This window comes from Trifolium pratense, linkage group LG4 (assembly GCF_020283565.1).
Source record: "Trifolium pratense cultivar HEN17-A07 linkage group LG4, ARS_RC_1.1, whole genome shotgun sequence".
In the NCBI taxonomy this organism is placed as follows: Eukaryota; Viridiplantae; Streptophyta; class Magnoliopsida; order Fabales; family Fabaceae; genus Trifolium; species Trifolium pratense.
Window position 1 is genome coordinate 11115020 of NC_060062.1, and position 23688 is coordinate 11138707.

Below are 23688 nucleotides of genomic sequence, written 5' to 3' on the forward strand. Positions count from 1 at the left end.
TAAAATTTATGTAAACAGGAAGTGTTCGACGATCTGTTCGTACGAGAGTGTGCAGTCCTGTTTTATATAACTCTGTGTATGTAGGAGTGTATGAGAATGGACTAAGGGATCGATGAATGAGAATCCCAACGGACATTTTGAACATGAGCGCAGGCTCCCTTTGAAAACCAGTGGTGCCAATGAGGGATATCCCCAACGAGCATTGGTTGTATATTGCTCAATATGTAAATATTAACTTTTAGTAGATTAGAGTCTTGAAACCATTTTGAGTACTTAGTGGATTAAATAAATCTATGCTATCTATGACTCTCTTGTGGTAGTGACTTTCGGGTGGGTAGGGTGCATGACTTTGGTTAGCTATCACTAGTTTGTTCTAATTCTAATTATTGCAAGGTTTGTGAAATATTTGTCTATAGGAGTACATGTTAAGCTTGAATATGTGAGCCTACCAGCATGAAACATAATCACTTGTGAAATATATATGATGCATATTTTGTATTAAATTTAACCAAAGATAGGAAAAACTTTTATTTGTTTCGTAGAAATAGTTCAATTGTTATGAACATTACATGTAATATTTAGGATCAAGATTAAACCTTTTTTTTTATAATTTATCATGGCACACTTAAAACTTTTGTACTCTTACTTTCTTTCTTTTTTTTGGCGAAACTCTAGTACTCTTACTTATTCATTTTAAAATGTGAAATTCTAATCGTTAATCTACTTGACAAAAAAAAAACAGCTTTTATTAAAAACAAATTCGAATAACTTAGTTAACTCGTAACTAATCATGATTGAATTTGTCTTAGATATTTAATTATCAAGATGTAACACCATTTTTTGAGATTAAAGGAAATGGGGTGTTACAGCTTCCATCAAGTTTATGATCAATCAATCCCCCACAAAGAAGCCAAACATTATGAGACTTTAGTACTATTAGGGGTTTAGGAAAGTTAGAAAAAAAATCATACCAGACTTAACCACTCATTTAAAATCCAACATTATTCTCATTATAAATCCAACATTAATTTTTTTGGTCAAGTATCCTAGTCGCTAGACTCTCGCACATTTAAATGTGGAGAAGTGTGAAATTTGGGAGTAAAGTAATGTTTCGAGGGAATTCAAATGATTTGAGGTGAATTCCATTGTTTTGATGATAATTTGAAGAATTTTTCAAAATGATGGAAATTGATGAAGTATTTTGTTCAAGTTAAATTTAGATAATTTCAAAATGACACCTGAAACCAAAGAATCTGACATTCCTTCTTCTCTTTAAACTTTTAAAAATTTCTAATTGATCGAAAACTCAAAAATTAGCCGAAAAACCATAAATCGACGATAAACGCTAAAATCTGCCGAAAATCCAAAAAATCGGCAGAAAAAATCTAAAATCGGTCAAAAACCCAAAAATCGACTATAAACCCTAAAATCGGCAGAAAAACCTAAAATCGGCCGAAAACCCAAAAAATGGGCAGAAAAACCTAAAATCGGCCAAAATAAAAAATTGACTATAAACTCTAAAAAACGGCCGAAAACCCAAAAAACGGCCGAAAATCCTAAAATCGACTGAAAATCCAAAAAAACGACTATATCCCCTTAAATCGGCCGAAAACCAAAAAAATCGCCAGAAAACCCTAAAATCGGCCAAAATAAAAATTGACTATAAACCCTAAAAAACGGCCGAAAACCGAAAAAAACGGCCAAAAAACCAAAAATTGACCAAAAATCGACTATAACTCCTAAAATCGGCCGAAAACCCAAAAAATCGGCAGAAAACCCTAAAATCGGCCAAAATATAAAATTAACTATAAACCCTAAAAATCAGCCGAAAATCCAAAAAATCAAAAATCCAAAAAATCGGCAGAAAACCCTAAAATCGGCCAAAATCAAAAATTGACTATAAACCCTAAAAATCGGTCGAAAAACCCAAAAAATGGCCGAAAAACCTAAATTCGACCGAAAACCCCAAAAATCAGCCGAAAAACAAAAAAAAAATATGCTGGAAAACCCAAAGTCGGCCCTAAACCCAAAAAACTCAGCCGAAAACCTAAAATCGTCCAAAATCCCAAAAATCGACTATAAACCCAAACAATCGGCCAAAATCTCAAAAATTGACTATAAACCCTAAAATCGGCCAAAAACCCTATAATCGACTATAAACCGTAAAATCGGCTGAAAACCCAAAAAATCGCCCGAAAAATCTAAAATGTTCCTTAAACCTAAAAAACTCGGCCGGAAACCTAAAATCGACGCAAATTCCTAAAATCATCTATAAACCCTAAAATCGGCCGAAAACCCTAAAATCGACTATAAACCCTGTTTTGTTTTTCTTACTTATCTCATGATCGAAATTTTAATTATCAATACTCATTCCTTTAAACAGTTAAGAACGACAAAAAAATATATTCCCCTTAGTCTCTTTTATAAGAGATTTATAAATCAAATATATCAATTATTCAATAGATCAAAATAATAAACCATCTCTTATAAAAGAGTCCGAAGAAAATAATTAACATCAAATTAAAAATTAACAATAGTGTCAATTATTTTATTTATTTTTTACTAAAATAGTGTTAATTATTTTGTGCTTTATTATTTATGTAAAAAAAAAAAAGGTCAATTTGAGTAAAAATTTAAAATAAAGGGGAGAGAATTGTAACATAAGGAGTTATTAATGTAATTTAGCTCATAACTACACCGAATAACTGATTTGGGGGATAGTTGTCAAAAAAAAAAAAAAACTGATTTGGGGATTCAGTTCTACCACAATCACAAACAACAGTTTCTTCATAGCGATCAACTTCAATCTTCTCTTCCCAAATCCCTAGCTTCTCCGATCGCACACTTCGCTCAATTTCCTTCAATTCATCAAGCTAAGCATTCTTCTATTCTTTCCTCTGTTTTATTTCTTTCATCTTCATCAATTTCGAATTCATAGACCTTGAATTTAGACAATTTTGATACATTTAATAGATCTAGGGTTTAACATGTTACGCATCAATCTTCACTTGCATTTATCTTATTCATATCAATCTTCATTTGTTTTAATCTGTTTCGTTTCAATTTAGATCTGAATTTTTTGTTGTGAGTATCGCTTTATTGTTCCATTCATATAGAGATGTTAATTCTTAAATACTAATCAACTAGTAATTATATTTATACCAATTCAGCAATGCTTTTAATAATCAATCTGTTTTACATAAGGTTTTATTTTACATGAGAATTCATCACAAGTTTTCTATTGGTATATCTGAAATTGCATCTGTTATATAGTTAATCCAAAATCCTATTTAGTTGCCAATCTCTATTAAGTTTTTGACCTAATTCGTTTGGGATTTAGTTAGGTACAATCTAATGATCTAACATGATATTAAAGTTGACTATTGAATTGTGATCTATGGTTAGTTAGTGACTTAGTGATTTGGCTTTTAATAAGCTAATATTACCGATATCAGAATTAAAATCAATGATTATAAAAGTATATTAAAAGCTGAGCAGTTGATCGTAGATTACGAAAGCTTTGGTATTAGGTTTTTTGGGTCTAATTATGAAGAAATTTGATCTACATTTAAATGAATCTGCAATGCTTTTGTAATGCTTTTAATAATCAATCTGTTTTATTGATAGTTCTGTTACGTAGTTTTTAAGTTGGCAATCTCCATTAAGTTTTTGACCTAATTCTTATTGGATTTAGTTAGCCCAATCTAACATGATATCAAAGTTGACTATTGCAAGTTTGATCTATGATTAGAGGTTTGGCTTTTAATTAGCTAATATTACCGATTTTAGAAGCAAAATCAATTATGCTAGCATGTTAAAAGCTGAGCAGTTGACCATAGATCACAAAAGCTTTGATATTTGTTTTTTGAGTCTAATTAAATGCCATAAAAGCTGATTTTGTGATGTTGAATTTGGTCCAAAAACCCAAGAATCTGCCAAATAATTTCAAAGAGTTGCACAACAATTTTATTTATACTTTATTTGTTGATTTATCGCACTTTCTTTTACTCTAAATATTTTGTCACTATTAATATAGCAAGTAATCTGCACAATTAGGCACAAAAACGAACGGTTTTAATCACATATATTATTTTCAACAACCATTGAGAATATACATTAACTTGGAAAAGCATTTTTAAATAATTTGTTTTAGGATGCATGTTTTTTGGATATAATTTTATAATTTGCTAAAAGTTCAAACAAACATGGGAAGTGAAGATTCCGAACTTCACATTCCTGGCGGGAATAAAACTTGAATCCATGATATTGAGTGGAGTTTTCTTGATAAGTGGTTCAGGGGAAAAGAAGTCTGTACAGTTCAGTCCCTTTTTATTTCATTGGCACATGCAATACTTTTTTCTTTTTTGTTTTTACATGCTCAGAAAACTCCATAAGGAGATTTTCTACGCCATCCATCATGGGACCCAAAAAATAGTTAAACTAGATACTATGGCTTATGATATATTAAAAAATTGATGCTAGTTTTTTTAGTACAACTACTATAGAACCTAATTAAATTTGTAATAGAATTTATATAGCTGTTGATATTGGTAAGTTGATACAGGATTTCTATTTTGAACCCGATATTTTTTCTGTTTTTGGGTGGGGGTGTTATGATTATTTATCTCCTTTTCATATTGGTGGTTTTCTTCTGTCCTTTTGTCTTTGAAAACTGTGTTTTATATCTGGAGAATTTAGAGAAATGTATAATAACTTAATTTGTTCTGCCAGACATTTGTTGCTTCCCCTGAGGATACAAAGATTGATTTGAACCCTCAGAAAATACGCTTTCTGCCCATATACCAGCGTTTCTTTGTAATGAAGATTCATGGCTGGCATAGCGTATTCAGAATCTAGGATGTATATAGGCATTTCATTCTTGGTAAGTCTGTCGATGGCATTTCTTTCATTTCTATAGAGAATACATGGTTGTTAGAAATATATTTTGATTATCTGCAATGTATGGAACTACTTTTAACTATACTATTTCTTACTGAAATACTCTTGTCATTATCTCAGAAGGCTGAAAGGTCATGAGTTTGATAACGAATTTTCAGTTTTTTGAAGTTATTCTCTGTAAAATCATTAGTCTATTAGGGTCCATAACACTATTCCTTGCATTGATCATGAATTCCCTGCTTTATGTGAAAAGAAATTAGACATTCTCTTGGGCTTTTTTTGGGATTTATGAGGGGAAAGAAAGGGAGGGAAGTTTCCCTTGTTTGGGGGAATGCTTTTGGAGGAGAGGGGAAAAGAAGGCTTATGGGTAATATTTTGCTTGTTTTGATGAGTGTTGTACAAAGAGGCTAAGAGGGAAAGGATTTAGAGATTTTTTTTACACCCTCTAAACTATTCCCCCAATTCATTTTTTTCAATTCCTCCAAATTGGTGGTTTTGAAGAAATATAGACTCTCATAAAAGGTAGGGAGCTATCCTCCGTTCTTCCTCCCTTTCACCCCAAAATCATTCCCCCTCTTTCCTTCCTAAATCCCAAACAAAGGCAAGGTCTTGCTCATTAAGCCTCTATGTCGGTAATGGCATGACTAGTATAATAAAAAATAGGCCATCATCATCCTAGATGGGCCCACAATGTGAGTCTGGATGAACCATTTTTAAGAAGTGTTGCCTGTTTGATTCATTACGTGCTGCAGTTATGTGCCTCTCTAACAGTCATTTAACCCCTTGACTAGTTTTATTAGTTATGCCACCTGAATTATTGAAAAATATTAGTAAATAGCCCCTGAAGTTTTCCCCAATCAATCCTGTTAATCCCTCAATTAGTCTGTGTCATTTTACTGCTTCTAATTGTCATGTTAGCACTCCATCTCTATGTGAAATCAAGTCAGACCCTTTCTTCCTACATGTTTGTTATATACATAAAAAAATACATCAAATTAATCCTTACCAGATCCTCTCTTTCTAAATGGTTTTTTTTAACAGTAAAGCATCTATTAGATTAGAAAATAATCAAATTCATTACAAACGATAGGATAAATCTAGTGTGCGAGACTCCCCACCCCTGTTCCAGAACCTACTTGTTGCTTCAGACAAAGACACATGCCTATTAAAGGTGTAGTTTAAATCAAGCTTGTAGGAATTAGTGTAGTCCATGTAGCACTTGAAAACAACCCTTGTAGCTAACTGTAACTAACTAACTAACTGGCAGGTGTCAGTTAGTTATACTCTCCTAGCCTCCTTGAACACTGTTTGTAGCTTCCATAATATCAAAACAAAAGAAAATTAGGATTTATAATTCAATAGATTGACTTGTAGTCTCCACGCAAACTTTTCCATAACATAGATGAGTTACCTATCCGTCACTGTTGGCGCTTTCGTCGTCTTGGTCGCATTCGTCCTCTTTCTCTGCAATTTCTGAGAAATTGGACTCTGAAAATTACCTCTTATTTTGTCAACAGGTAGAACCTGTATTGAAACTTTGCAATATTCCTTTCTCAAGTAAAAGTACTTCTGAGTTTTGCACTTGTTTGGGAATAGAACTCATGCGCATAGGCTTCCCTCTCATTCATCCATTACCAGATACAGTCCCCCTCTAGAATTAATATACAGTGGCCTGTGGGGCCCTGCTCCCTTTACCTCCACTACTGAATTTATATATTACATTACCTTTGGTGATGCATTCAGTAGATTTACTTGGATTTATCTTCTCAAACAAAACAAAAAAACTGATGATTTTTCTATCTTTCAACAATTCAAAACCATGGTTTATCAGTTCTCATAAAATCAAATATGTCCAAACTGATTAGGGTGGTGAATTTCAACCATTCACGAAATTCCTAAACTAGTGTGGTATTATACACCATCTTATTTGTCCTCACTCCTCACCAAAATGGTGTTGTTGAGCGAAAACACAGACAAATTGTTGAACTTGGCGTTATCTTACTTGCCCAGGCAGCTCTGCTCCTTGCCTATTGGTATTATGCATTTCTCACCAGTATGTACCTCATCAACAGACTTCCCACTTCAACTCTCAGTTTTGAAGTGTCTTACACCACACCTTCAAAAAATCAGCCTTACTGTTTTCCTTTGCTTGGGCCATACAACAATCATAAGTTGCAATTCAGGTCACATAAGTTCTTTTTCCTTATTCCACTTTCCATAAAGGCCATAAGTGCTTATCCCAAGATGACTGCATTTAAATCTCTAGGGATGTATTATTTAATTATAACATAGATTCCCATGCCTTGAATTATTTTCCTCAAAATTATTTCACCTCCTCAACCACTACCCCTGCTTCTATCCCAACTGTACCCTCACTCTCTCCTTCTCCCAAGGCAACCATTCCCAGCACTATTAACTATGGTTCTCCAGTTCAGTCTCTCATTTACTCTCCCGAAGAGTTTTATTTTTAATTTTGAAAAGGTGTAAAATCTGTCTGTTAATAAAAAACTGCCTCTGTGCGAGAGGAACAGCACCTAAAGCACTGCATGTAAGTTTTGTTCTATTTTTTATATAGGAACAGTATATACCGTTGTAATTAGTGTTGCTGATTTTATATTGATTTATTTCAGAGTCTATATAATAGAGTCTCCGTGGTGTAGTTGAGTCACATGGTTTCACCATATGTTTTAATCCGGCACACTTTGACTATATGAATCTTCTGACTTATCAATGTTTACAACTTGGCCTGAAGTGCTCTGGCAGGTCCCAAGAATATTTAAAATGGAGGCAGCCTCTTTCTAGTTGACCCTTACAAATAACTGACTATAACTACAAACTGCAAGTGTGATATTTGGGATGCATTCCAAGCCGCCTTAATACCATGGATCTTTCCCAATCCCACCTCTTTATGAATCATACCAAACAAAACATTATCACACAAAATAAACAAGTTATGGGACAAAGGGTCACTTTGCCTCAGGCCAAACTCTGGTGAGAAACTTACTCGACTGCCCATTGATAAAGATCTAACAGGAAACAGAATGATTCATTTCGTGATCACATTCGTCAAGTGTTTTGGGAAACCCATTGTGTCATCCTCCTTTTCTTACCTTTGGTCTTCTTTAGCCAATGGAAGCATTCCATTGCAATCAAAGCATTTTCGGTGGTGAGCCTTCCTTTAATAAAGGCACATTGTTCTTCATCAACAATCTCAGGAATGATTCCTTTTAGTTTATGGGCTACAATCAGTAACTGTCTTTATGACCACATTGCAAAGACTAGGCAATGAAAGTTTTATTTATGCCTCTAGAGAAATCCCCCTGTTAAGAATAACTAAAACCGACTACTGAACCTCTTGGCCAACAATATTCCAGTACTTCGGAAGAAAAGGGTTGGGAGCCCATTATAGCCTTGGTACCTTGAGAAGATGCATATGATTAAGGTTCTCCTTAATTCCTTCCTTTGGAAAAGTGGTTGCACAAGACTTTTGATCCTCACTCCGTCTTCTCCTCACAGCATCACGGGTCTAATATAACTCTGATGAGAAAGAAGTGGAGAAAACATAAGAGAAATGGTTTCTCTTCCTACATGGTTTCATGATTTCTCCTACTGATTTCTGTTTTTAGGACTGCAATTTGTGTTTTTTATATGACCCTATCTCCCTACATGGTTTCATTATTTTGGCTACTGGTTTCGGTTTTGGGAACTGGAACTTTTGTTTTTTATCAGAGCCTATCTTCCTACATGGTTTCATAATTTTGGCTTCTGGTTCTTGTTTCTACGACTGCAACTTATGTTTTTTATAAGACCCTCTTTCTACATGGTTTCATATTTTTACTTCTGGTTTGTGGTTCTGTTTTTAGGACTGCAATTTCTGTTTTTACAAGTTTCTAGTTAGGACTGCTACTTCTTTTTTTTCTTTTTTATGGTTTCATGCTTTTAGACTTCTTAAAACATGCTTCTATTTTTACCAATGGTTCTTTGCTCAGACTGGTTTCAATGATTTGCCAATGGTTCAAAATTGGGCAGCATACATGTAGAGTATTTTGGTTATCAACTTTGGTTTCAATTATAAGATGCCTAATATAGTATTATTGGCATGTAGATTTTGACATGTAGACATGAAATATGCTGCATATTTAACATGACTGATTAACATGACTGATATACTGCTGTTTTTAATTCCGCAATCTACGCATTAGTGATTTATGCACATGCATAATATTACGCAGTCTGTTTTATACGACCATGCACAAACGAAGTGGCTGTGACATGGTTGGTTAAAAATTTGTTTGAGCTGAGATGCCTACCAAAGAATTATGCATCTGGTTTTCAAATGTTATAAGATGCCTTAATACATAGGATTGATAGACAGCACTTGAAATCTGCAAAAAAAAATTTATTATACACATGCATAGTATCATGCAGTCGGTGGTGATTTATATTACAGATGCACCAAATAAGTGGTTGGGTCATGTTAAAAATCTGTTTGGGCAGAGATGTGTTATTTTGTTTCATACGGAAAAATATGATTAGGGCAATTTGTATATATTTACATCGTCCATTGGTTTTTGCTGGTTTTGTTTTTACAGTATTTTTACTAGGCTGCTTGTTTAACACGGGTTTAAAAGTTGATTTTCCATAAGTTAACAGATATTAGAAGTTATTAAGCTTAAGCAGAATGCAATCAATTTCAAATTTCATTCAAGGTGACACATGCGATCCCTGTTTTCAATCTTACATTATGCATTTTCCTCTTAGGATGTAACAGTAATTTGCAAATAAAATACAAAGCAATATATCAATATCAATATCAATCAAAGAGATGAAAACAAAGCTGTCATCATGGTCTTGTATTTCTTTTTGAGCTCGATAAAACAAGCCAAACTGACAAATGAGACTAAGCTCTCAAAAACAGGTTTTCAAACTGTTAATAATAATCTGGGCTCATCTGTCATAACATTAAAACCTAGCCAATAACTCTAACTATATACAATACATACAAAGACTACAAACCCTCATTGTACACCAAAATTCACATTTATATTACAAGCAGCTGCATTTTCATTTCTGCAGGATGCGTTCAATTTACAAGCCTCAACACATTTCATACATACAAACTTGGAAGGCAAGCCGTCATCAGAACTACCAATTCCAGCACATCTGGTATGCTGCCAGATGCCACAGGTATCACATGCTAACATTTTTTCTCCGTCATCATCCTTAGCACCACATGTGCAATCAACTTTCCATTCTTCAGTACCACGCTCCTTTCGGAATCGGCTTAAGCCATGTTTGGATGGGCATTTTCCTAGAATTTCAACTGATCCAGATGTTCCGAGAAGGAATTTTACAGTTAGTGAGTCCTTGATTGAACCAAAACCTAAAAGTTCTAGAGCTTGAAACTTTTTGTACATTGCATATACCGATTGGAAAGCTTTAGTGGCTTCATTCTTGAGGTCAACAACAGTAGCATCCAAAGGCAAAACAATTAGCTCTGGCGGTGGTGATGGCTGGTCTTCTTTAGGTTGATCAGAAAGCTCCACATGACACCAGAGCTTAATAGCTGAAGGCAGTTCTGTGGTCACTTGATCAATTTTGTAATCCTTCATAAACTGCTTACAGTCAAGAAGCTTTCTGGCTGAATCACACACTGTTTTCCTAATAATCTTAGGTCTGTATTTGATCATTTTTTCAGGGTGAATAAGTGAATTAAATAGGAGTGTCAAATCAGAAATCACTTGCTCTTCTGAAGGGTACGCTGAATTTGAGCTAAATCCATTAGTCAAATGTCCCAATCTGTCATAGGATATATATAAATATTAGTTGAGCCTAAGATTAGGAAACAACAATTTCCCAAATAATGGCACATCATCACTCTTACCTGAATTCAATAGCACTGGATGTGGGATTGCATCGCGAACAAACTACCAATCCATTTGCGGCTATTTTCCCTTGCAAATGCTTAAGACAGTAGTCTAGTAACTCTGGAGATCCAAGCCTACTTACTGCCCCCTTGAGAGTTTGGCTTGTCACCCATTTGGCCTCATTACAAGCACCAGATACTAGCAACACCTTGATTAAAGCATGTTGCACATCTTCAACATCTTTTCTAGTCCATGCACATAATAAATTACAGGGACTGGCATATCCATGCTGTTTAGCAGTCTTTGCACTCCTGGGCTTACGAAATTTATGAACCAATTCCAACAAAAAGGAGAAGAGGTCTTTCATTGTGAGAAGTTCAGTTCCTGCCAAAGACTGGTAAAGAGAAATAATGGATTGCACATGGTGTCGAGGTCCTCGGTCCTGGAATAAAAACGAGGACAAGGGCATATTGGACAAGCTATCAACTGCCTTATTGTAAGCATCTTTGGTAAGAGCATAGCTGCCAGTCCCAAATTCATAACCCCAATTGCCATACCATGAATGCCCTTTTGCAATTGAATGAAGCAAACGATAATCCAGACCAAATTTCTTTGACAAATCCATCACACTAACCTTCCTATACAAATATATAGCACAATTAACTAAAAGGGTAAACCAAAATCTGAAGCAAAATGTGAGTAAGTTGAAGGATTCAAACCTAACAGAAATTGCAGCACATAGCCTATCCCAGAATCCCATAATATCAGATCCAGAGAGAAGCATCGAGCCACCTTCTTTTCCATTAAGAGTAAGCAAGTGACCATAACCATTGGAGTGGATAACTCCATGCAGAAGATGAGTGTTCTCTTCCATTTGAAGATACACACAATCCTCAAGATCATCAATGGAGATGTCAAAATTGCACGCCTTACACCTGCCAAGATTTTAAATTACATTTTCAATCCTTCTATGTTTTTAATCCAATTAAAGTAGTGAAGATTAGCACCCACAAAAGTGAAATTGTTACCTTGCTTCAGATAATGGGACAGGAGTTTCACATTTTGAACAAGGTCTTTGGTATGATTCGATAGAATCACTTGCAGACCTTATTATGAAGTGATATCGCTTTCCACATACAGGATGAGCACTCCATCCTTTGTTTTTTCCATCAAAAAAAGTCAAAATATCAGAACTCAACTTTATCCATAATTCCATGTCAACCAAACACATCACTCTTTTTCTTTTGACAATAACCAACCACATCACTGTCATCACATATAATCCCACCCAAACATGATAACCATAATAAAATATAAAAAAGGTTCATATGTAGTAAAATATTTAATTTATTATAATAATAATAATAATAATAATAATAATAATAAATTATAATTAGGAAAATGTTGTTTTGTGCGATAGTTTCTAGTAAAGAAAGGCAAGAACTATTTTTAACCGTTGATTTACACAATAACCTCCCCATGTTTTCCATTAGATCTGCTTTAACCGTTTTATATTGCAATGAATCATGTATAATTCTTGCCTTTCGTGTGTAGTGTCTTCGTACTATTTAGCAATAATTATAATAACAAAAATATCAAAGCAATTAGGCAAAAAAAAAAAAGGTAAAGCCTATAATATAGGAAAATAAAAAGTATCTGGTGGGGCCTAGTGGGTTTATTAAATTAAATTAATAATAAAGTAAAATTTTATAGAATCCAGATTGTGACTCGGCGATTCGACTCACCAACAACTCGGCACTGGTCACAATAAACCGAACTACGAGACCGAGTTACATCCTCTTCAACAATGTCAAGAGCAACCATGGCAGTAGAAAGATCAGAACCATCACCAACATCTCCAACACGAAACAGGATCTGCCACGTCATCAGAGACGAAAAAAGAGAAGGAGGAAAAGTAACACGAGCATGTTCAGAAACAAACCGATGAACATCGGTACGAAAAGGAACAGCGGTGGATTTGTCACTGGCGGGAGGGAAAGTGAGAAAATCATAAAGATCGGCAGTGACTCTTCGTTTCATTCTCTTACTTGGTCTTTCGTTGACAACCATAGAGTATGGTGGGAATAAGTTATTAAGTTAACGGTGGTAGTTGTTGTTTGATAAAAACGTAGAATCGATAGAGTTTACGAAAAGAACAGAGATCTGAGAAATGAGTAAGTGTTGTGAACAAAAAGAGGCTGAAGAAGAGTAACGGTTGATGTGGCGGCGGTGGTTGGGGAGTAAGAAAAGGGGTAGTGACTAGGGTTTGTTTGTTTTTGGGTTTTGTCTTTTATATATCCGGTTTTTGTGATTGTGTTGGGGGGTCATAAACCCTTTCTTTGTGCCGGTTCTTTTTCCTTCTCTATCTGAACCGCCTTTTTAAAAAAAAATTACCTTAATCTGCGTGTAATTACTGTGATTAATTTTCAAATTTTATGAGTAAATTGGCGACAAAGTTTTACCTAAGAAATTTAAAGACATCGGATGCACAAGCTCAAGCTCAAATCTATTGTATTTTTCGTGTTGTCCTGATTATATATAATAATTTTGTTCGTGTTATGAATAATAATATATTTATTAAAAAACCATATATCTCATACATGATAAAAAAGATTTAGTCAAAAAAAGTAAAATAATAAAAGAAAGATTTAGTCAAAAATATAAAGAAAGAAAAAAGTAAAGGAAAAAAAATTCAATGTTATCCGAATTATAAATACTAGCGATCAGACGTGCCCGTTTATGTGATCCGTATTTTCTATTTTGCCGTAGTTATGATGAGTTTGTTAATAAAAAAAATCAATGACCAACTTATTGTTGATTTTCTTACAAATTTGTTTTTGTTACTGTTAAGCAAAAAGTTTTTTTTTTTTTACAAGTTTGTTTTTAACAATAATAACTTTAGATTTTGGCCATAAACTTCGGTCCCTTTTGCAAAAGTCCCCCATCAATTTTGATAAAGTCAACGTACATGTGCAGTGTTTAACACATGTCACGTCAGTATATATTAACGTGACATGTGAGTTAATGTCCACTTGTATTTTGACTTGTCAAAATTAGTAGGGCCAGTTTTTTGCAAAAGAGGATAAATTTAGGGGTTAAATTTGCTATTATGAAAGTTAACCGACAAAAATTGTAAATTTGTGGATGTTAAGGGAAAAAAATTTAGGGGTCCCAACTTAATTGAGATATTTATCCCTACCTTGATATCTAAATGTTTTTAATTTATAAAAAAAAAAATTAAAATAAAAAATAGTATCAATTTATTTCAATAACTTGTAAAAGACTAATTGAAAATAAAGTACATTGATGGATGATTTAAAAAATAATTAAATCAATTTATCCAATCCTTTAAATAAAATACAAAAAAAAAAACAAAAAAACTTGTGAATAAAGTACTAATGAATGTAATTTGATTTAACGGCGAGGGATTTGGATAATATGCATGAGGTTTTATGTTCGATCATCGTTGGCTCCATTGTAAACAAGAAAAAAACTCCAAAAAACTACTAATAAATGGATGATAAGTATAGTAACAACGAGTTTTTAGTTTGCACACAAATACGAGTTTTAGCATTGCACCACCAAATGGTTGCTCTACACCCGTCTTAGATTAGTCAAAATCCCTTCGATGTTCCCTTATCTATCAGGAAATATTTGCGGTAGTGAAAATTTTATCGAGAGATATTTCTCAATAATGCAAATCTTGTCGAGAAATATTTTTTGGTAGTGTAAATTTTATCGATAGAGATTTTATGGTTTTATATTTCTAGTGTGATATGTTGATGTCAAAACTGTTTTGATGTATGTTTTAATCACAACAAACCTTATAGAATAAATATTAAGTTTTACGAATGGTGATCTACTAATGTGCACTTGAGTTTTTGTTGAAAGATAAAGAATGACAAAATTGGAAAAGCTATATGTCACTCACATCAGCAAGTGCATTTTATATACTCAAACAATGAAAGAATTGGAGTACGTAGCATCAGATAATTATATCAGCAGTATCACAAGTTCATAACAAAATTTAAAGATTGTTGTTTGAATCATAAGAGGATTCATTAAAAGGTTCAAGCAAGAAAGTGACTTGCCTGGTTAATAGTCTTCCTCATCATCAAAAAGTTCACAATGAATATTGAATGTTTAAGGAATAATATGAGGATCATAGTTGAAGAATCATGATGGGAAAATCTGCATCTTCAAACTACACAATAATATGTTTGATGTTATTGTGACAAAACTCACATTGAGTTTTGTGTTACATACTTTGAGGATTTACTACTATAATTAATATCAATAGGAATGATGCATTCATTGAGGATCTTCAAAACATACTCAAAGTTTCATCTTACCAAAGCTTCTCAAGATGAGAATGATTTTCATGAGTTTTCAAAGGAGCTTATGCACAAGGCAAAAACGTTTTAATCATTCTCTAAACTAGAAAATGATAAGTCTCATGATGAGAGTATATTCACGCCTCTACTAAAGCATCTCAAAGATACTAAATGAATAAGCAAAAATGTGTGCAATACATTAAGAGGAATTGTGGAAAGTTTTGCAGCAAAGAAAATGATATGTCTCACTCTTTAAGAAAGTCTTGAATACTCCTGCGAGAACGGTCTAAGAACATTATTCTGATATGACGTCAATTGACTTTTTCAGTGCACACTTGGCATAAGTACTTATTTACAAGTAAACTTGGTACAAGATAAGAATTAACTTTACTACATAAGTTATTTCATGATTCTCTATAGTGGAAAAGTCATTTATGGTGAAGAATGAATGGTTGTAAGAAAACATTCTTCTTTGGCCATCTTTAAAGGAATAAGACCTCATCATGACGATAAGTTGTCTTGGATTTTCATCCTTCCACAAATTGACAACTAGCAGCAAATCATGCGCCAATAGAAATGCAACAACAACTTTGGACTATGAGTTGTAATGTACTTGCTAAAGTACCATTTGTGAACATTCTTCAATGCAAATTACACAAAGATCAAGAAAATCGTACTATTCAAGTACAAGTGAATAACGATTTTTTTTTACGGTAAGTGAATAATGATTATGCAGAAACTACAATTGTGTTCCTGTTACACTTTACAACGGCATTTGATCAAGCAACCAACTTCTTCACTTAAGCGCTAGTGAACACAGGTTTGAGAACGTCTCAAGAATATCCCGAGAATGTTCCCGGTTTGACTAGCTTTTTGGTCACATCCTTGCATACTCATCTCTTGTTGTCAAAGTCATTTTATACAAAGGCACAACAGTCATATACAATGTCCACACTTGGAGACTAAGTTAGAGACAACATGTTAAAGCTTATCACAACTTATCTCTCTCATTCCATGAAGAAATTGTCTGGAGAACGTTTTGGCATATCTGCTTTTTGCAACAACTATTTGTGAGTTGTCTTTTTGAATGCATAATGGATAGAAAACGTACATTCTTAAAGACAAAATCATTAAAATAAAGACAAAAATCATCACGACTTCGTCATTTGTTTTAGTTCTCCTTCTTGTTGTGGTCATTATAGATGACTCTTATAGTGTTGAGGGTATTAGATTAAAAGATAATTACCATATTGAGGGATGTGTTAAAAGCTCCACTCCGGATAAATTGTATTTTTTTGTTCAACTTGTGTGACAAAATGTTAATCATAAGTATTGTCTTTGTACTTACAATTGGCATAACAAATCACCTTGTGACAGCATCACTCCTAAACATGAAAGTATTCTTCCATTTTTAAGTGGGGCCAGGAGGTTTAGTTGGGAGGATGTATAGGTTGTCTAACTCGCGGAATGATAGAAAAATTATTTTAGTCTTGTTTTACACTATTATTTTGGGTATCATCGACAAATATTTAGTCCAATCATTAATAACAAATATTTTTTTGTTTATAATTATGGGTTAATAGGTCTTTATCCCCTGCATTGTTAGTGAGTTTTAGTTTACCCCATGTAAAATATTTATTTTCTTTTGTATTTGTTGGTGATGATAAGAAGATGAAAGTGGTGGGTTTGAGGAAGATGAATATTGTTGCTATTTTTTTTATAGAAAAATAATAATTATTATATTAAGTGGCATTATTTAACTACGTGGCACTAACTTTTTTAATTAAAATGAATTAAAAGCCACATAGACATGTCCCATCATTAATTTTGTCTAGTCAACGTCCAAGTTGTCAACCTAGAGGGTAACGATGGAATCTTCACATTACGAGGGGGGTCAATTTTTTTTTACAGTGCGATGAATGAAAAATCGTTCACATTAGAGTGGATAAAGACTTATTAACCCTAAGAACAATGATGGATATGTGGCCTTATATTATCTTTTGTTACATATTATTTTATATATAAATATATGTATAACCGTTAGACTTTACCACAATAATTCTTTTATGTAGTTGCTTTTTTTTTCTTTTATGTAAAGAAATCATGTCATCATATATTAGGCTAAGTGCATGCATGTTTGTTTATAGGCAGAAGAAGACAAGGAGATGTTAGTTTTCCACTAGCTCCAAAATTGTTGATTTGTGTAAAAAGTAACACAACTCTTCTTTTTGTTTTTGCACATAAGGAGTAGATGTGTTAGTTTATTTGTGGTATCCATCGATCACAGTATTTATAAATATTTAATATTTGAAGAAAACAATCCAAAAAAATCATGCACATTACAACAGTCTTTGCAACAAAGCACCAACCACATATCATTTTTTAGGATCCAATAAATTAACATCAGATGGTTCTGGGTGAAAGACAATATGCAACTTCATCTATCAAATGTTGTCCTGACTCTCCCAACTACTCTCCTTACTTAATCAGGAAGATACCATTTGAATCTGGATCTTGTGTTGTATATCAGAAGAAGGACTACAATGCGTAGGAGTTCGGTCTTTCCACCGTCATGGTGTGTCTGAACTACTGAACAGAATACCATGTGCGTTGTTTGAAACAACGTCAACGTGAAATGAATGATTTGAAGGAGCTACCAAAGTCTTGGTTTTGCAGCCCTACCCGTGATGAACAGTTTTCCTCCTTAATGAAGTATATCAAGGATGGAGAACAAGAAATTCCAAAAAATTTCAAAGAAGTCATCGAGGAGAAACACACACTTGTGGGTTTTCGTAAGAAACTCCACATCAAATGGATGACTCTTAATTGCAAATTAGCTCCTAGCAATGAAACTATTAAGTTGCTTTCAAAGGTTCATGACATACTGCATGTATATGTATTTTTTTTCATTATTTTCGTTTAATGTTTCCCTTTTTGTTTAAATTTAACTGTTTTGTTTTACAATTTATTTATAGGAAACGTTTGCTCTTATACGTGGCTTTGTTGTTGCTATGACAATATGCACGAAATGTTCACTGCTATTCTCTTAGTGAAGTAAGTCTAATTTATTTACTGTTGATTTGTTTGGTCGTATTGTGTAATTTTTTTCCAATCAAAAGGCGGTCTCTACCCACCTTTTCCGAATACATGGGAGAGGGACTCAAACGAGTTTTGATGAGCTCCCTTTGGGAGCTACTGATATTGGTTTTGAAGGAAAGATGAATATTTGTTTATTTTGTTTTATTTGTCATTGCTCTTTTAATTTTCTAACTAACTTTTTTTTTCCTACTAGGGTTATTCACAATGTTTGCTTGCTTGTGTGAAACAAGTGTTGTGAAAAATCGGTGACCAAATTATGATATTGACGACAACAACAAAAGCACAACTTATATGGCTTCAACCTTTCAGATTTGTTAAGCTAGATAAAAAACAATTAAAATTTTACATAAAGAACTTTAATATATTACATTTTCGAAACCGTTTACTGCAAAAAAACAGTGAGTATTAATATATGTAGTTCATTTTGAAAATTAGATAGTTTCTTGTAAATTTAACTAATTTGAATTGATCATTTTGGAAAGAGTGTTACTGGCTGTAAAGAAACCATATCATCATATATTACGCTAAGTGCATGCATGTTTGTTTATAGGCAGAAGAAGACAAGGGGAGGTTGTTAATGGTCGATTTGTGCAAAAAGTAACACAACTCTTCTTTGTGTTTTTGTATATAAGGAGTAGATGTGTTAGTTTATTTATTGTATCCATCGATCACAGTATTTATAAATATTTAATATTTGAAGAAAATGATCCAAAAAAATCATGCACATTACAACAGTCTTTGCAACAAAGCTCCAAACCAACCACATATCATTATCCAGCATCCAATAAATTAACATCAGATGGTTCTGCATGAAAGACAATATGGAACTTCATCTATCAAATGTTGTCCTGACTCTCCTGACTACTCTCCTTAGTTAATCAGGAAGATATTATTTGAATCTGGATCTTGTGTTGTATGTCGGAAGAAGGACTACAACGCGTAGGGGTTCGTCCCTTACATTGTCATGGTGTGTCTGAACTGCTGAACGGAATACCATGTGCGTTGTTTGAAACAACGTCAACGTGATATGAACGATTTGAAGGAGCTACCAAAGTCTTGGTTTTGCAGCCCTACCTGTGATGAACGGTTTTCCTACTTGATGAAGTATATCAAGGATGGAGAACAAGAAATTCCATAATTTTTCAAATAAGTCATCGAGGAGAAACACGCACTTGTGGGTTTTCGTAAGAAACTCCACATCAGATGGAGGATTCTTAATTGCAAATTAGCTCCTAGCAATGAAACTACTAAGTAGCTTTCAAAAGTTCATGACATACTGCATGTATGTATTTTTGTTCATTATTTTCGTTTAATGTTTACCTTTTTGTTTAAATTTAATAGTTTTGCATTACAATTTATTTATAGGAAATGTTTGCTCTTATACCTAGCTTTGTTGTTGCTATGACAATATGAATAGAATGTTCACTGCTATTCTCTTAGTGAAGTAAGTCTAATTTGTTTGTTAACTGTTGATTTGTTTTGTCGTATTGTGTAATATTTTTTTCCCAATCAAAAGGCGGTCTCTACCCACCTTTTTCGAATACATAGGAGAGGGACTCATACGAGTTTTACTGAGCTCTCTTTGGGAGCTACTGATATTGGTTTTGAAGGAAAAGTGAATATTTATTTATTTTGTTTTATTTGTCATTGCTCTTTTAATTTTCTAACTAACTTTTTTTTCTACTAGGGTTATTCACAATGTTTGCTTGCTTGTGTGAAACAAGTGTTGGGAAAAATCGGTGTCCAAATTATGGTATTGCCGACAACAACAAAAGCACAACTTATGTGGCTTCAACGTTTCAAATTCGTTAAATTAGATAAAAAACAATTAAAATTTTACATAAAGAACTTTAATATATTACATTTTGGAAATCGTTTACTGCAAAAATGGGTGAGTAATAGTGAGTATTAACATATGTAGTTCATTTTGGATTGTGGATACTTTCTTAAAAATTTACCTAATTTGAATTGATCATTTTGTACTTGCATTTCCCTTATAAATTGATGTTTATTGCCTTTTGTGTCCTCATTGAATGTGTGATTTTTTATTTCTGTGTGTACCGTTTCACTTTTCTCTGTGGTTGGACTTGGTGTATGAATTGTTATTTGGTTATGATAACATAGGCTCAACGTAGCATGTCAGGAGGTTTGTTGTATAGTTAGTGATATGGTGACTGGTTTTGTAGTAAAGGAGTGCAGACTCAATTGATAATGTAAGTAGCATGGGTCACAGCATATGACCAAAATTGTTTAGGTAATTTTGATTGAGTGGGTGCGGGAGTTCTGCCTCTGCTTGAGTTTGATCGGTTCTGCAGTGTGATGTTTAGGAGTTGTCCAGTTTTTTCTTCTTTGTTGTTGGCTTTTTCGGCTAATCTGCAAGCGCGGGACAATGTTCTACTATAAAATTTGGGAACACGTTTTTTTCAGTCACACCAATATATCAGGTCTGCATCCGCCCCTCCAATCTCATCGCAATAAAAAAAGAAAAAATGGAATAGGAAACCAGTTTCCATGCATCCAATTAACCCAACCTTATGGTTTCCAATTTCCACTTTTGCATCTAATAAAAAATAAACTCACGTGCCACTAAATTACAATTCCCCTACAATTAAATTAACGCTATTCTTCATTGGAATACACAAAATAATTTGAACCGGTTTGTGCCTCTTTTTTCCTATGGGGGAAAACAAACCCATTAACCTATTTGTTCTTTTCTCTCTTCTTTTTTTCTTTGTTTTGAAAATAGAAATTCTTAGGTGCCAACAAAAATAGAAGATAAGAATGAGCTTAAGCTTGGAAACAATTGAGCCCACATCGAATGTAACATGTCTGGACAAGGGTTTATAAGTAAGAGGCAATCTTTACCTTACAAGTCAGTTTTGTAGAGTTGAGTTATGTTAATACCCAATTTTAAGATGGTATATGATAGAGTTTCTCTAAAATCTGTTGGGCTACCCGCTATCGGGAGCTAGAGATTTGTTGAGAAGTCTTACATCGGATGTGACATGATCTGGACAAAAGTTTATAAGTAAAAACCGAGGAAAGGTGAATACCCATTATTATTGATTCCAAAAATAGTTGCAACAATATTTCAATATATTAGCGTATTAATGATCAACCCTAAGTTTATTGAGAGAAATTGCTCGCAAGAGTCAAGTAGGACATATCTTACGCATTTCTGAGAGAACGAGAAAGGAGAAGGTTGTAGAAATCGCGTGCAATTAATTTTACGTAGAACTTTTAATCTACACCGTATAATTTGATTTGATGGTCATTGATTATTCTTCTCATCTCTCACAATAAAATACTCCTCTCACTTGAAAAGTTAAGTTTTTTGTCGAACTAAAGAGGTGTATGATGCTAATATACACACCTTCACAAATGATAGAGGGTGTACTTATATATATATGGCTTTGTCTAACATGACATAGTGAAAAAAGTCTTTCACCATGCACAATACAATTTTGACCATTGGATTAAAGAGATCTAACATACTTAATATGCACTCTCTATGTTGAATATTTTTCATTCCCTTCTAGAATTCCTTTACCATTTTTTTTCTTCTCGATATGTGAAAATAAAATCCAAGCCACATCTCTTTAACTCGCCATGCACTTCCTTGTATGAGGGTTCTGGCCGGCAATGAATTTTCCAGCTCCGATGAACCGCCGGCAAAGAACTTTGGTGGTGTCGAGATCCAAAACGAAGGAGAGAAAAAACCCATTTCGGAGCATACTTTGTAAAAAGGTAGTTGGAGTTATGGAATTTTGTTGTCGTAAAAAGGAACAAGGTCTGCTTCCTTTTAAGTTGTCACCGCCTGCTTCGAATAGAGGACACGGTGGTTGGTGGTGTGAAGGAGATGGTGTGGTGGCTATTTCTCATTCGTTTGAACTTTGAAGGAGTCAGAGTTTGTCCCAAAAAAGATTGTCTTCGACGAAGAGGTTCTGGCGACCGACACCGGCAGTGGCGGAGCTCCGATTATAGGAGAAAGTGGAGTGGAAACTAGTAAATAATTATTATCTTTTATTAAAACATTTAAAATATGTGATGATGGCAACAACAAAAAAAAATCAAGTGTGTGACAGATCAGGATAATATCTTAGGAACATTTTAATCCAATTGCAAATTTTGATCTGTCATGGTGCAAGACATTAGGAACTGTTGCACATTAGATTTCGCATATATATATATATATATATAGGGGAAAGATCAAATTACACCGGTGTAACATTTGAGTAATGTTACACCGCTCAATAACGCTTTAACGCTTTAACGAATACAAATTTTACAAAATCCACCGTTGGATTGAAAGCTTATATCGTATAGATCATTCATGTTGAGTTTTCAAAAATCTAAAATCGTTTGATATGTTATTGAGACCGATGAAGATTAATGGTTTATGCGTTTTTATTGAATACCGTTAATCTTGATCTATCTCAAAAACATATCAAACGATTTTAGATTTTTATACAATTCAACATAGATGATCTATACGATATAAGCTTTCAATCCAACGGTAGATTTTGTAAAATTTGTATTCGTTAAAGCGTTATTGAGCGGTGTAACATTACTCAAATGTTACACCGGTGTAATTTGATCCCTCCCCATATATATATATATATATATATATATAATAATTCATTGATATTTTTTTATGGGCACACTTCATTGATATATAATTAATTGTAAAATGACCTGGAATAACAATTTTTGTTTATTTAGAATGAAATATATTATTGCAATACAGAGAGAGTATATATATTCATGAGCTTAGTTAATGATTTGATTTAAGTGTTATCACCGTATACATGTAGTTAACATTTCAAAACATCTCCGTAAGCATAACCCAGTTGGTTGGAATATTGTATGAGATCAGAGTTCGAATCTCGATACTCTCACTATTTCACCTTAAAAAGTGAAATTCTAACTACTAGACTATTTGAAGAAAAATAAAATTCAAGACATGAATATAGGGATTTGCATTACTATAATCACTAATTAAACATACCAAAGATGACTTCAAAATTAAGGTACTGATACCATATAACATTATATGAATGCCTTGAATACATGTCTACATATAATATTAGCTTTTAGTGTACAAATTTTCCACAGGAATTTAGTCAACATGCATGGCTTAAAAGCTGTCATCAATATATTTTAATTTAGTGTATATGTGAAAATTAACATACATGCATCATGCATGAAAACAAATGGACTTTGAGAAACGAAGCTTCCATGAATTATCCTGATTATTTCTATGAAGAAGATGATGTAAGCTACTCAATGCATGCATGAATTAAACATTGTGCAGCTAGCTAGTTACAAATGAATGAATGTAAATTATTGTGTTTTACAATTTCTTTTCTTACAACTTTATTCATAGATTTTTATAAGAAAATGTAAGGATGATTTAATAGTTGAGGCGGAGGAATTAAGATGTGATGTAATAAAAGTACCAACTATCAAGTGTTCAAACTCTATCATCA

General features: G+C 33.4%; 1 protein-coding gene and 1 long non-coding RNA gene across 4 annotated transcripts; one reads left to right on the plus strand and one right to left on the minus strand.

The window, feature by feature from the left end:
• The first annotated feature begins 2688 nt into the window (after positions 1-2688).
• Positions 2689-12616, plus strand: LOC123919727. 3 transcript variants are annotated; one of them, XR_006813304.1, is made up of 4 exons: positions 2689-4882; positions 7652-9608; positions 9976-10086; positions 12480-12616. It is a non-coding gene; the product is annotated as an uncharacterized LOC123919727 (long non-coding RNA). The 3 variants fall into 3 exon arrangements; XR_006813305.1 differs by having other exon boundaries at positions 2712-4882; positions 12487-12579; XR_006813306.1 differs by lacking the exons at positions 7652-9608; positions 12480-12616 and having other exon boundaries at positions 9976-10592.
• On the minus strand, positions 9726-13399 carry LOC123919726 (PHD finger protein At1g33420-like). The gene is made up of 5 exons (XM_045971716.1): positions 12512-13399; positions 11795-11921; positions 11486-11701; positions 10784-11404; positions 9726-10698 (listed from the first exon to the last, which is right to left on the minus strand). Exons 1-5 carry the CDS (start codon positions 12834-12836, stop codon positions 9918-9920), a joined length of 2070 nt encoding a protein of 689 aa, XP_045827672.1. The 5' UTR covers positions 12837-13399; the 3' UTR covers positions 9726-9917.
• Between the last annotated feature and the right edge of the window lie 10289 nt (positions 13400-23688).

Excerpts from the sequence above, each read along its gene's own strand:
- LOC123919726 (XM_045971716.1), bottom strand. The coding sequence starts at position 12,836 with ATGGTTGTCAACGAAAGACCAAGTAAGAGAATGAAACGAAGAGTCACT. Across the intron at positions 11,405-11,485 it reads TGTGCTGCAATTTCTGTTAG|GAAGGTTAGTGTGATGGATT; the intron begins GTTTGAATCCTT and ends ATATTTGTATAG. Across the intron at positions 10,699-10,783 it reads TCCAGTGCTATTGAATTCAG|ATTGGGACATTTGACTAATG; the intron begins GTAAGAGTGATG and ends ATCCTATGACAG.